This window comes from Schistocerca cancellata, chromosome 7 (genome assembly GCF_023864275.1).
Source record: "Schistocerca cancellata isolate TAMUIC-IGC-003103 chromosome 7, iqSchCanc2.1, whole genome shotgun sequence".
In the NCBI taxonomy this organism is placed as follows: domain Eukaryota; kingdom Metazoa; phylum Arthropoda; class Insecta; order Orthoptera; family Acrididae; genus Schistocerca; species Schistocerca cancellata.
The window spans coordinates 48,707,580-48,723,497 of NC_064632.1; the positions used below are offsets into that span (position 1 = coordinate 48,707,580).

Genomic DNA, 15,918 nt, shown 5'->3' on the forward strand with positions numbered 1-15,918 from the left:
TTTTCGATTACATTTACAGATCAACAGCACAAGCGATTTTGAGGTACCAGGAATCGACGCATGTACACCCATGTTAGTACGTGGTGTGGCCTGCACAGGTGGCAATGTGGGCTCTGATTCTGGCATCCAGTCGATCGTACAAATGGTGAATACTGTCCTGGGATACATTATGCGACGTCTACTCGTCATGTACACGTAGTTCTGTGAGAGATGTTGGTTTACGATTGAAAAGTCACACGAGTCACTTATCGTCCTGTCATATCCCACTTGTGCTGGGCTGAAGACAAGTCTGGGTATCGTGGTGGCCAGGGAAGTCGTTGCACGTCTTGCAGAGCAAGTAGAGTTTCAAGGCCAATGTGTGGACGAGAAATGGTCGGCGTCTCCTTCAGAAACACCACAAATGAACGAGAGTTGTAGGTTATCGCATCCCAGAACGCGAAGCCTGGGGCTGGGGCCAGAGTGTCTCGGACGAATGCAGTCTACGGGACAGCGTTCACCAGACCTACGTCGCACGGGCAAACGACCACCACTTGCGTGCAGGCAGAAACTGATATCACCGCTGAAGACGACGGCCCGCCGTTCGACCTTCCATGTGATCCTCTAACGGCACCAGTCGAGCCGGGTACGCCGATGCTGTGGCGAGACTGGAAGATGGGCTAGAGGTGCGCGTGCCTGTAGTCCCACTTGTAACCTCCCACTCACTTATCGACCATAATGAGAGTGAAAAATTAAACCGCGTGTACCTAATGGAAATTTGGGAAAAAGCAATCGTCACCGAAGTTAATCTGTCGGTAAAGAGGGAGGAAAGGGTTACATCTAAGTGAAAGAAAAAAACGCTAATGAAACAGGTGGAAATTAAATTTGAAAAGGGGTAAAGTTAATAAAGAAAGTAAATGTGTGGCCGTAACGTTAACAATTAACTAGCGGTAATTAGATACTTGAGATTTGGGGGAAATTACGGTCACCAGTCCTAAGGACAATTACTATAGTAACTGAAAAAGAAAGGTTATTACACATATAATTAGCACTAGAAGTGTGGCAACTGAAGGTTGACACTTGTAGTGTGTAAACTGAAAGTTTGTCAGAAGTTTTTTGCTACACTCTGACTTAATTTAGCAAAAGAATCAATAAAACTGGAAAATCGAAAGTTAATTTAGTGACTGAAGTTAATAGTGAGCTTTCTTTCTGAAGCACATCGAAATTCAGTAAAATACAGTTAGTCTTGGACTACCTCAACAATCATTTCAAAAGCTACTTGAATCTACACAATTTAGAAATAAGAGATTTAACTTTGAACTTGAATTAAATGATTCTGAACAATTAACAATAGTAAAATTTAGTACATACCAAGCTGAGCTGCAGTCACAGGTATCCTAAAATACGGTAACAAAACTCGCACTCTTAATTTGTGCTTGTGTAATCTAAATATTGTAGCCATCTATGAAAACTTTAACTGAACTTTGAAATTAAAGCATTGAAATCGAAATAGTACTTTAATGCTGGCGTTTGAATTTCAACGACACTCGGGTTCATTCCGGAAAAGGAAGGGACCCTGCTTGGTAATGCAATTGAGACAATGAGCAGCAAATATTCATGCTAAGTTTCTGTAATTATAGTTAGGAAAATGGTACAGTTTGAAAAGCTGAGGTGTGCCATACAGTTCTTAAACTTTACGTACTTCCAGTCTTCCTCGTTGGTTGATTGAAAGTTTGAAGCCGTCGATCGAGGAGGTGGCGACAGTCACTCATTGTCGGCCGTCGCTGTTGCAGAAGCTGGATGTTGGCGCGCCTTCTCCTCGACACGGTCACCAGACGAAACGGGCTCTTGATGTGCGCCAGCTAATGCTCCCCGTCCGCGACACCATGTCAGAAACTATCATCGCAAGTCGATCGCAATTACATGCTGCCAAACCCCGAAAGCGCGGCAACTCGCGGGAGCTTCACACAACACTCCTGCTCCACACGCTACTCCAGCCAGACTCCCCTCTCTGCTCAGCCCGCGCTCCACGCGACAGAGTTAACACTACCAAAGATCCTACACACTTTGGTTCTTCATACGACCTATCGATGTAATCGTTCGATAGCAGTTTTCCCTAGGCAAGACGCAGAGTAAAAATACAAATAATATTTACGAAACAAACCAATTATACATCGACATAAATGCATATATATATATATATATATATATATATATATATATATATATATATATATATATATACAAATAGTAAAACAATTACAATATACGAAGACACAGAAATGTTATATATTCAGGTAACAAAAATAAGGAATACAAATTTATAGTACAATAAATGGAAATAGGAGGATATGCATTTCCGGCGTTACACACTGCTAACAGCCGGTTCGCAACAGTTCGTGTTGACACGCCTGGGCTCACAGACTCTCTTACCTGTGCTGTTGTAGCTGTACGATCTGCCACTGCTGGCGTTATAATACGACAATCCTGGGGGGCGTCTGTCCTATGTCGAAATCTAAAACCTCGTCTACGAGTGTGAAAATGTTCACGTGAACACACATACCAGTGTCGTTGCACTAATGACGCAGCGCGCCCAACTTGTTTGTCAGTTCTCCGAAACGACCATCCCGCCATTCGGAAGGCCACAATTTTATCCATTTCAAACTCGCTCAGTTGGCTGTGCGAAGGACGTGGCGTGGTTGCCTGCTTGCTTTACACGTTTGCACCTCTCGGAACTTTCTGCCTGTGAGCATTTATTATTAAGGGATAGACACAGGCGACTCTTTGTTACCTACGCCACACACTACCTGTAGGCAAACGGCACTGAAACCATTATCAGGACATCTGCTTACCTCAAGATGGTACATGTATATGATAGGGATGGGCAAATACCGTTTCGCGAGCGCCGGAGCTCGCAGATGCCCCCAAGGTCTGCCCACGGCTCTCCCCTACTCCGCCAGCCACCAGTACCCCCACCATCTACTCGCCTAGCCACGCACCTCACTGCATCGCACGGAGCCACTCTGTCCGTTTACTTCCCGTCGTTTCTATTGTCTGTGTAGACATCGCGTTCGGTGTCTGTGATGAAACAGAACTAGTGGGAGGAAAATGGCTGAGGAGGAATTAAAATCTTTGAAACAACAGTCCTTTAAACCCATTCCCGTTGATTCACAGTAGGAAGAAGAGTACTTTTCTCTTGGAACGCAAAGCGGACCTCAGTGTCTGATTTGCAATGCATCATTGTCTTAACGGAAGAAGTACAATGTGAAGCGACATTATCAACTGCTTCACCGAGAAGAATATATTCACTTTGAATAATGAAGAAAAAAAAGCCAAACTTATCGAACTGAAACAGAAATAGCAGAAAGACGGACGTATACATGTAGATAATTATGACATTGATTCACATTATTACTGTTATTAATAATATTTTTTGCGCATTTTCCGTCACTTTTACGTTCTCCTATAAGTACACTACCGGCCATTACAGATGCTACACCTCGAAGATGACGCGCTACAGACGTGAAATTTAACCGATAGGAAGAAGATGCTGTGATATGCCAATGATTAGCTTTTCAGAGCATTCACACAAGGTTGGCGCCGGTCGCGACACCTACAACGTGCTGATATGAGGAAAGTTTCCAACCGATTTCTCATACACAAGCAGTAGTTGACCGGCGTTGCCTGGTGAAACGTTGTTGTGATGCCTCGTGTAAGGAGGAGAAATGTGCACCATCACGTTTCCGACTTTGATAAAGGTCGGATTGTAGCCTATCGCGAATGTGCTTTATCGTATCGCGACATTGCTGCTCGCGTTGTTCGAGATCCAATGACTGCTAGGAGAATATGGAATCGGTGTGTTCAGGAGGGTAATACGGAATGCTGTGCTGGATCCCAACGGCCTCGTATCACTAGCAGTCGAGATGACAGGCATCTTATCCGCATGGCTCTAACGGATCGTGCAGCCACGCCTCGATCCCTGAGTCAACACATGGGGACGTTTGCAAGACAACAACCATCTGCACGAACAGTTCGATGACGTTTGCAGAAACAGGGACTATTAGCTCGGATACCGTGGCTGCGGTTACCCTTGACGCTGCATCACAGACAGGAGCGCCTGCGATGGTGTACTCAACGACCAACCTGGGTGCACGAATAGCAAAACGTCATTTTTCGGATGAATCCAGGTTCTGTTTACAGCATCATGATGGTCGCATCCGTGTTTGGCGACATCGCGGTGAACGCACATTGGAAGCGCTTACTCGTCAGCGCCATACTGGCGTATCACCGGGCGTGACGGTATGGAGTGCCTTTGGTTACACGTCTCGCTCAGCTCTTGTTCGCATTGACGGCACTTTGAAAAGTGGACGTCACATTTCAGATGTGTTACGACCCGTGGCTCTATCCTTCATTCGATCCCTGCGAAACCCTACATTTCAGCAGGTTAATGCACGACCGCATGTTGCAGGTCCTGTACAGGCCTTTCTGGATACAGAAAATGTTCGACTGCTGCCCTGGCCAGCACAAAATGGTTCAAATGGCTCTGAGCACTATGGGACTTAACTTCTGAGGTCATCAGTCCCCTACAACTTAGAACTACTTAAACCTAACTAACACACATGCACGCCCGACGCAGGATTCGAACCTGCGACCGTAGCGGTCGCGCGGTTCCAGACTGTAGCGCCTAGAACCGCTCGGCCACTCCGGCCGGCTGGCCAGCACATTCTCCAGATCTCTCACCAATAGTAAACGTCTGGTCAATGGTGGCCGAGCAACTAGCTCATCTGAATACGCTCTTTATGAACTGTGGTATCGTGTTGAAGCTGCATGGGCAGCTGTACCTGTACACGCCATCCCAGCTCTGTTTGACTCAATGCCCAGGGGTATCAAGGCCGTTATTACGGCCAGAGGTGGTTGTTCTGGGTACCGATATCTCTGGATCTATGCACCCAAATTGCGTGAAAATGTAATCACATGTCAGTTGTAGCATAATATATTTGTCCAATGAATACCCGTTTATCATCTGCATTTCTTCTTGGTGTATTAATTTTCATGGCCAGTAGTGTATTTACGGGACGAAGATCTCATTCATCCAAAACAATGCAGCGATGACAGTAAGCTATCATGTAGCTCTTAAAATAGCTAGAACTGCACAGCCTTTCAGCGATGGAGAATTTGTGAAAGAAAGTTTTGTTGCTGCAGCAACAATTCTGTGCCCAGCAAATCTTCCTGCTTTAGAAACCGTTCCTCTTTAACGGAGAACAGATTGCAGGCGCATTGAATAAATGGCACACGATGTGGAAGCTCAATTGCGAAACCGGATCAAAGATTTGGTTTCCTTTTCATTAACATCGGACGAAAGCACTGATGTATATGATGTTGCTCAACTTGCAGTCTTTTTGCGAGGAGTTGATGCCCAGTTTAATGTGACTAAGGAACTCCTCGATTTAGTGCCAATGCATTACACAACAACGACCGACAATATATTTCCATGCGTAGAACATACAGGGTGATTCAAAAAGAATACCACAACTTTAAAAATGTGTATTTAATGAAAGAAAAATAATATAACCTTCTGTTATACATCATTACAAAGAGTATTTAAAAAGGTTTTTTTTTCACTCAAAAACAAGTTCAGAGATGTTCAATATGCCCCCCACCAGACACTCGAGCAATATCAACCCGATACTCCAACTCGTTCCACACTCTCTGTAGCATATCAGGCGTAACAGTTTGGATAGCTGCTGTTATTTCTCGTTTCAAATCATCAATGGTGGCTGGGAGAGGTGGCCGAAACACCATATCCTTAACATACCCCCATAAGAAAAAATCGTAGGAGGTAAGATCAGGGCTTCTTGGAGGCCAGTGATGAAGTGCTCTGTCACGGGCTGCCTGGCGGCCGATCCATCACCTCGGTTAGTTGACGTTAGGGTAGTTACGGACAGATAAGTGCCAATGTGGTGGCGCTCCATCCTGCTGAACTATGAATTGTTGTGCTTCTTGTTCGAGCTGAGGGAACAGCCAATTCTCTAACATCTCCAGATAGTGTAGTCCAGTTACAGTAGCACCTTCGAAGAAAAAGGGACCAAAAACTTTATTGGCTGAAATGGCGGTTGACTTTCCCGTTAGTGTGGCAAGTTGCTTCATCACTAAACACAATCTTTGAAACGAACGATTCATCTGTTTCCATTTGAGCAAGGATAAAATCACAGAAATCGATTCTTTTAATCTTATCAGCTGCAGACAGTGCTTGAACCAATTTCAGACGATAAGGTTTCATAAATAACCTTTTTCGTAGGGCTCTACATACAGTTGATTGTGGAATTTGCAGCTTTCTGTTGAGCGGTCGCCATCTTAGCATCAACTGACGCTGACGCCTAGTCAACAGCGCCTCAAGCGAACAAATGTACAACTAAATGAAACTTTATAGCTCCCTTAATTCGCCGACAGATAGTGCTTAGCTCTGCCTTTTGTCGTTGCAGAGTTTTAAATTCCTAAAGTTGTAGTATTCTTTTTGAATCACCCTGTATAATAGAGGAATACGAGCTATGTCAGGTAAAACTTTCATCGATTGCAACACATGGGGCTCCTGCAGTGGTTCGTGTTGTTGCTTTGATATGAAAACAGTTGGAAGCCGTCGGTGTCCAGCAGGAGCTACCAGCATTACATTGCGTTCTTCACTGTGTTAATTTGATAGCAAAATGTGCCAAATTAGTTGGCGTCATGGACGTGATCATAGAAACAGATAACATTCCGAGATCGCATGGTTTGGGACACAGAGAATTCAAATCGTTCGTGGCAGATCTCGAGTGTGAATACGGCGAAGTTCCATATTTTTATGAAGTACCCTGGTTGAGTCGAAGTGTTGTTTTTAACGATTTTTTAATTTACGGAAAGATATGCCGTTATTCATGGATGCAAAGGAAAACCGGTGAAACAATGGGACGACCCACAGTGAATTTTAGGCCTTGCGGTTTTAACTAGCGTAACAAAGCATCTGAATAGCTTGGATGCAGCTTTACAAGGTAGAAATTAGGCAATGAGCGAAGTGTTTGACACTACTTTGGCGTTCAAGAGAAAACTGATTTTGTGGGCAACGCAAATGTCAGAAATGTCATGTCTACACTTTCCGAGCGTTGCACTAGTGGTTAGCGAAAACAATTTAGAACGGGAGAGACCCAAAGAACATTTTGATCGGTTTGTAACGGTGCCACAGTCTCCCGAAGGCATTTTTGATAGCAGATTTGAGGATTTAAATCGACTGGAATGCGATTTTAACCAGTTTGAGACTCCTTTTGCAGTTAACGTTGAAAATGTGCCTTCTGAAATTCAGTTGGAACAAATTTACTTTCAATTCAATCGTGTGCTGAAGGAGAAGTTTCGCACTGCAGAAATCTTGGAAAGCTTCTACAAATATTTCCCAAGTGAACAGTTTAAATTGTTATTTAAAATAGCTGCTCATGTGTACAGTGTTTTTGTAACAACATAGCTGCGCGAAAGTGCTTCCTCTATAATGAAAGTGACAAAATCGAAGCTTAGGAATAGTCTTACTGATGTTCGTATGACTGGTGCAGTGCGCCTAATGACCAGTAATTTCACACCAAATATCGAGATGCTCGTTCAAAATTATTGTAAAATCATCCAGTATGATGTAAATTAATGCTTATGTCCTATTCTTACGTAGTACCCCCCGTCTGAACTACACAAAACAATTGTGTTTCGTTTCTGAATCCTTAGCGTCTGTATCCTATTTGTGGCCATGAAAGTAGAACGTGTTGCAATGGTTCGACACTGTGTTTCATCCGTACATGGCCAACCGTTGCATGGCACAGGAGACACAACCACCAGGTAAGCACGTTTTACACTTACGTCCCACACACGCATGTTGTGCCGCATATGATTGGCTTCCCGATAACCGTATATCGGTGCCGAGTTCACGAACGCCACGTACGCGTGAAACGACCTGAGACGTATGTGTGCTCCACCTGCACTAAGAACCTTAGCTTTTCCATACTCAGCTGTGTGCGCGAAGCGCTCTCACAGCGCCACGGTTGCCCCCCGTGCAGTGTGCGTACCCAAGCGGCCAGCCTCATCCCACAGCTCTGCTACCCGCACTACGTGCCCTCACAGCTGCTCGGGGTTGCCCTTGCGGCTCACGGTGCCCGCGGGTAACCATACGGGCAGCTCCCGTGCCCGCCCCTGGTATATAGCGTCAACGGATCCAAATCAACTTCATTTTGCCAGGTGTACTAATTTTTTTCCGGCAGTGCATATATCCAGTGTCTGAGTATGTTTATGCATGCGTGCGTACTTATTATTCAGCAATATGGGTACTTTATTCATAATGAAATTATATTTATCCTTTGGATGCATAGGCTGCTGGGCTCACAAAAAAGCTTGAGAGGGGTATAAGATCCGTTCGTCGAAACAAAATCAAGGTGCGTGACGAGTGTACGAGTGCAGCTTTATTAAATTTCATATTAAGATCTGCATCTAAATTCATACTCCGCAAGCCACGCTAAGGTGAGTGGCGGGGTAATACTTTGTGGACTATTGCCATAGACGCCCTTCCATGTTCCAATCGTGAACAGTTCGCAGGAAGAATGATTGTTGACAAGATTTCGTGTGAGCTACACTTTTTCTAATTTTACCCTCATGGTCTTTTCGCGGCATGTATGCGGAGGAAGTACAAGGTGTGCCATAAATCAGCTGTCACTAGCAACCCTAATAATTTTTGCCTTGTTTAGCGGTATTTAGCTTGAACCTGTATAGTTCCAGTAACCATAGGTCAGTTAGGTTGTTTGTTGTTATTTGAGAAACAAGGAATGCCGACCGGAGTGGCCGAGCGGTTTTGGGCGCTACACTCTGGAACCGCGCGACCGCTACGGCCGCAGGTTCGAATCCTGCCTCGAGCATGGATGTGTGCCATGTCCTTAGATTCGTTATGTTTAAGTAGTTCTAAGTTCTAGGGGACTGATGGCCTCAAAAGTTAAGTCCCATAGGGCTCAGAGCCATTTGAACCTTTTGAAAGAAGGAATAAGAACTTAACCACAAAACAGCGTGTATTTGTTTTGTAAGCAAACGTCGGACCTATATCTCGACAACGCATTCGCAGTTTAAATCTAATATTGACAGAGACTAGGTTGATAGTGGAGCTCCGTCGTTCAGGTAGGACCAAGTCTGTTACTAAAGGAGAGAATATTAGTGTTGTTGCTCACTATTATGTGCTGTCACCGTCTAAATCTCAAGGAATTGCTTCAAAACTAAATTTGCTCCAGGAAGTGAGGTTAGAAGTGAAAATAGTCCACTCTTTGAACATCTGCAGCCAGTTGAGGAAAAGTCGATATGGTAACAGGATGAAGCACACCTGCTCTGTGGAAGTATTGTCAGAGACTTTCTAAACGAAATCTTCGATGAATAGATTGGCGGAAAAGGTATTATTGAATGGCCTCCATGATTTCCAGATATCACAGACTGTTGGGATAGCACTCAAGTATCGTCAAGTACTGTAGATCAGATAATATGCGTTCATGTTTGACAAATTCATTTTAGTTTTAGATAGGAATACGTTATAACTGTTTTTAGCTTCTGATATGGCAAAAGGCCGAAACGCATAAGGCAGTATACAATTAATAAATACAGTGCTAAAGACATACATCATTTGGATTTGCAGGTCCTTGTGTTTACTGTGATAACAAAAACAGCTAAGAAACATACAGAAAACACACATTCACACACACACACACACACACAGACACACACACACACACACACACACACACAAAGACAAAATGTAAACAAAATTCAAATTTGCGCCGAACTCACTGGTGAACAAATGAACACTGACTGCACTGGAACGCACAACAACCACAGTTACGTTGTGTTTTGTCGAAGTGTAAAGTGCTTTTACGACCTTATTTGTGAAAATAATAGTTTAGCAGAAAATGTTCCTTATAAGGAAAAAAAGTGTACTTGTGGAAAACGAGTTTGAAAGTTTTACTAACATTTTAGTGGAGTCCAGCACCATAAGAGGGGTTTTCGCTGTCACTAGACATCTTCCCATCTAGCCTTCTTTTCACACCTTTCATTCTTTGTCTGGCTTGCCTCTCACACTCCTTTTCTTTCCTTTCATCGACACCATTGCACGCACCACGTACTTTCTGGGCATCACATCCAACTTCTGCAGTACATTGTACTTTATAATGTTACCTTTGTTGTACGTAGCAATGACATCATATACTCCTAAATGAAGAGTACGAATTTCCACAAACACATTTTTTTGGGATTCAGGTCCAAATTACATTATTCACACTCTCATTTTGATTTTGTGTACGTCTATGGAAACATTTCTTCAAAAGTTCAGTTACAGAAAAATCTCTGAAAATTGGTTTAATAGCCTTCATGACAGTTTCTGGTAGACTGTGATGATGCTTGTATACACGTTCAGATCCCTGATATTTGTTGTACTTGCACCAGGAATTGGGTCCCTTTGGGCATAGTCCATGTAGTGGTTCCTCGTCAGTCGATAAGGTGTGGTAGTAAAGTGCCATTACAGCCTTTTCCATTGCATCAACACTGTGAATATTTTGTCTTATTGCCAGTCCATAGTCTCTCTGCAAAGTGTTGATTACCATGTCTGTCAATCTTTTAGCTCCACGAAAAGGTTTTCCATCAATGAGTACTTGGCCTTTCATTGCGGTCTTCAGTCGACGCAGCCTTGTTCCCATACGTTTCTGAACGTGACCTATGCACTCCTGTTTAGTAATGGTAACATCATTTCCATAAGGTTTCAGCTCAGATACAGCAGCAAAAGACTTCGAATCACCATCACCCAGGAACTGTGGGTATCTGTCCTTGTACCACACAAGAGAGCGACTGAAAATGTCTTTCACACCGGAAACTTTCATGGTCCCACTAGACCCACTGTAATTCCTTCGATAGTTTTCTGCATGCTCATCCTTCACTCTTTTAGGACACCTACAGTGCTTGGATTTAATTACAACATCTGTAACTTTTGTAGTATCAGCACTTCTTGCCGTTATTGCCCAATTATGTGGAGTGTATCCGCGCTTCTGCCACGTACCATCTAGTGCGACAGTCAGGTCCCGAGGATTCTGAACATCTGGAATTTCTTCATACACGCCACAGCCTCCTCCACTGCTTCTTTCATGGATTCTTGGGCAATATCTTCAACACAGGATCCAACAACGGAGTTACATTTTGAGAATTTCGTTGGTGGTGGTGGTAGATTCATTACACCACAAAACATTTGACCAGCAGAGTATCCCTTACCGATTGACCTTAGAGCATAAACACATACACTCCTGGAAATGGAAAAAAGAACACATTGACACCGGTGTGTCAGACCCGCCATATTTGCTCCGGACACTGCGAGAGAGCTGTACAAGCAATGATCACACGCACGGCACAGCGGACACACCAGGAACCGCGGTGTTGGCCGTCGAATGGCGCTAGCTGCGCAGCATTTGTGCACCGCCGCCTTCAGTGTCAGCCAGTTTGCCGTGGCATACGCAGCTCCATCGCAGTCTTTGACACTGGTAGCATGCCGCGACAGCATGGACGTGAACCGTATGTGCAGTTGACGGACTTTGAGCGAGGGCGTATAGTGGGCATGCGGGAGGCCGGGTGGACGTACCGCCGAATTGCTCAACACGTGGGGCGTGAGATCTCCACAGTACATCGATGTTGTCGCCAGTGGTCGGCGGGAGGTGCACGTGCCCGTCGACCTGGGACCGGACCGCAGCGACGCACGGATGCACGCCAAGACCGTAGGATCCTACGCAGTGCCGTAGGGGACCGCACAGCCACTTCCCAGCAAATTAGGGACACTGTTGCTCCTGGGGTATCGGCGAGGACCATTCGCAACCGTCTCCATGAAGCTGGGCTACGGTCCCGCACACCGTTAGGCCGTCTTCCGCTCACGCCCCAACATCGTGCAGCCCGCCTCCAGTGGTATCGCGACAGGCGTGAATGGAGGGACGATTGGAGACGTGTCGTCTTCAGCGATGAGAGTCGCTTCTGCCTTGGTGCCAACGATGGTCGTATGCGTGTTTGGCGCCGTGCAGGTGAGCGCCACAATCAGGACTGCATACGACCGAGGCACACAGGGCCAACACCCGGCATCATGGTGTGGGGAGCGATCTCCTACACTGGCCGTACACCACTGGTGATCGTCGAGGGGACACTGAATAGTGCACGGTACATCCAAACCGTCATCGAACCCATCGTTCTACCATTCCTAGACCGGCAAGGGAACTTGCTGTTCCAACAGGACAATGCACGTCCGCATGTATCCCGTGCCACCCAACGTGCTCTAGAAGGTGTAAGTAAGCTACCCTGGCCAGCATAATCCCCGGATCTGTCCCCCATTGAGCATGTTTGTGACTGGATGAAGCGTCGTCTCACGCGGTCTGCACGTCCAGCACGAACGCTGGTCCAACTGAGGCGCCAGGTGGAAATGGCATGGCAAGCCGTTCCACAGGACTACATCCAGCATCTCTACGATCGTCTCCATGGGAGAATAGCAGCCGGCATTGCTGCGAAAGGTGGATATACACTGTACTAGTGCCGACATTGTGCATGCTCTGTTGCCTGTGTCTATGTGCCTGTGGTTCTGTCAGTGTGATCATGTGATGTATCTGACCCCAGGAATGTGTCAATAAAGTTTCCCCTTCCTGGGACAATGAATTCACGGTGTTCTTATTTCAATTTCCAGGAGTGAATAATATTTACACCATAGTACTTGATTTTCTCACTATCAGTTTCACCTTGCCCTATTTCGACATATTCTGAGTTCCAAAATGAAACACTGTAATGACAACTAGTACAATGGCGACAGATTTCTGTTGCAAGTCCTATGTGTCGCTTGACATTTAATGACTTACTCAATTTGCAACATTCCTTACACAGTACTGAACTCTCAATCACCTTTGAGAGCAATGAAATGTTAATTATTTCGTTCACATTATCCTCATTGCACTTCTCCAATAAACTGCAGTATTTTTCAGTTGATCCATGCAACTTCTTGCTTGTGCTAGAGAGAGGAGTAGATTTCACTTCATGAATAACCTCCCTTTTTTCAGTATCATTTCCCATGGTCGGAGAAATTGTCACAGTTCCACTAGTGTACCTCGGAAGAGGCTTCTTCCTTTTGTAAACTCTGTTACTAAATCTAGGCATATTTGATAAGTTCCAGTTACGCAATAGACATTCAACACAAATCATGCAATAACTACCAAATGCTCAATGTAAAGAACAGTATCCAAAGACTACAATACGCAGACAAAACAATTGCCTATCAAATATTGTTGCCAACATAATATTAAGTCCTTGGAAAGACCGGAAGTTTTGAAAACCGATATTTCCAGTGAACATGTATCTATGGAAATTCAATGTCGCGACATGCCCTCTACAGCACATTTCTGAAAATAATATTTTCAATACTTGGAGTTGAGCTACAGGTAAGATTAATATGTCATTTTAAAGAGGAAGATCTGTAGTATTTTATTGCACAATAAACTGAAAACCCAAAATTTCATCATTTTTAGCTATCCGTGTTCCCTTAACACAAAGAAACAAATTATTATTTGAAATAAATATCCACATAATTTTTTAATCATTTAGTAAAAATGTTCACATTACAGATTAAATAAAAACGTAAATCCACTGATGATGGCAGAGTGGTGCTGAAACATGTTTGGGAACTTGGAGAAAACCGTGTTTTGCATAACTGGCGGACCCTACGTCCTACAATTACAGTGGGCAAGACTGGCATCAGATTTGGAGTATACAATTACAGATACAGTGGTCAAGACTAATATCAGTTTTGGAGTGAATCATTTACGTATCTTTCAATAGCTTACTCTGGTGAGTACATAATCTATTTAGGTAGGATAGACGAATTATAAAACGAAGTAACTTATAGCATTTAAAATCTTCCTACACAGCGATGTCACTCTATGAAATCGAGATCTGAAGTCATAATATGTGTGGTATACTATCCAGTAATCACGAAACAGCTTATTATTTTAAATGTTACGCTGAAGGATTTTCATAATATTCCAACACACTTTTCTAATGTCGGTAGGTGGTAGGATAATTCACAATAGCTAACAAGGTACGTATGGGACAAGCACTTTAGTGCTACTCAAGGGATGTAACTGAAAACAGATATATAGAAAATGACACTTCCCAAAGTTAGTCTGAAATAATCTCCACATTTAGACAGACGTAGTTCACTGAGCTGCTGAACAGACAACCGCAATAATATGTTGGGCAGAGTATGCCTTACCTTATGTTTATCCCGCATTGAGCCGCGTCCTAGGATGGCCATTTTCGTCATCGTGTCCTCCTGCAGCCTTTTCAGCGAGTTGCCCTTAGGACCCAGCAGCTTCCCCACGAAGTTGAACTGCAAGACACAACACAATGATCGTAAGTGAACGAACTCATAATTAGGTGTAAAAATAATGAACAATTTTGTAATAGCAATGGAGGTTGTGGAGTAAATCGCTGAAGAAAATGAATAACTTTTACAGTACTAACTTGTGTAACTTACATTAATATTATTTGATACCATCAATATCTAAATTACGTTACTGACGATAAACATCTATCGTCAACAGCCACGTTCACAAAAAATAACATTCATGTTTAATTTAAAGACCTTACTTGCGTGGATTCGAGTTCACCGCAGCAAAATATTCAGATTAAAATGTTAGAACACATAACTAAAAAATGTGGATAAGTGTGAGTAAAACTAGTAACCGAGGGTTCCGTACAAACGTAACTACATATACAGACAGTTAATCCATCTCAGAAATCAAGTATATTTTGTCTGTTACCGATATCGATACAGGGATGATATACGCTTACCCATTCCTGAGAAAAAGGGGTCTTAACAGAATAACAGCTAGATAGTGGGATAAAAAATGACATAAAATATCGTTTTCGTGTGATATAATCACAAATTAACAATTTCTGGAATTTTTTTTCTTTACCTGTACTATGAAGCCTAAACTCGACATTTCGTAATTCAACGGGAAATACCGTATAGGTCTCCAGGAGTCAATTTGCATGTATCAAAATTTGTAACGTATATGGCCGTATCGTTTGATTGAATTCACTTAGATGCTTACATTTATTACACCACCAACGACGTAAATTCCAATTTCATACGTTTACCTGTTCCTGAAAGGAACCGGTCTTAACAGACGAACGGACAAACACAAAGATAACAAATGAACAAAAAAGAAATTTTGTCTGTTGCAGTTACAAAGTAACTATTTTTGGATTTTTTCCTTTAGTTGTAGTGTGAAACCTTGCTATTGCCATATTTCACCATCCTTGGTCGACAGGACGTACCTTTTTGATTTTGATAAGTGAGTTTGCGAGTATCAAAGTACGTGACATACCAGGTGTACCGGTATGAAATGAGCGTTTTTTTGTGATAATGAAACTCTAATTTTGAATTGAAAAGTAAAAACATTTTATTCAAAGTACTGACCATTGCTTTCTACACATTTTGACCACCTTTCTGGAAATTTGTGGACACCACGCCAATAGAAATGTTCGTCTTTTCAAGCAAACCAATCAGACACCGAATTTTCGACTTCTTTGTAGGAATCGAAGTGTTCCTTAGCCAATGCATGTCCCATTGATGAAAACAAATGTTAGTCGGAAGGAGCCAAGTCTGGTAAATACGGCGGGTGGGGTAGCAGCTCCCAGCCAAATGTTTTGATTGTATCCTGAACCAGTTTTTCTTTGTGTGCAGGTGCATTGTCGTGTAAAAAAATTACTTTGCTATGTCGTCTGGCCAATTCTGGTGTTTTTTCCATCAATTCATAGTTAAAATTGATCATTTCTTGTCTGTTGCGATTAGTATTCACAGTTTCACCGGGTTTTAGAAGCTCATGATACACCACA

At 43.4% G+C, this 15,918-nt stretch overlaps 1 protein-coding gene across 1 annotated transcript in view; it reads right to left on the reverse strand.

Annotated features, from left to right (window-relative positions):
* The window catches only part of LOC126092640 (KH domain-containing, RNA-binding, signal transduction-associated protein 2-like), a 675,125-nt gene that overhangs the window by 233,554 nt on the left and 425,653 nt on the right, over positions 1 to 15,918 (reverse strand). Inside the window, exon 2 of the mRNA XM_049908362.1 lies at positions 14,288 to 14,404. Coding sequence (XP_049764319.1) covers positions 14,288 to 14,404 — 117 coding nt within the window. The remainder of the gene's footprint in view (positions 1 to 14,287; positions 14,405 to 15,918) is intronic.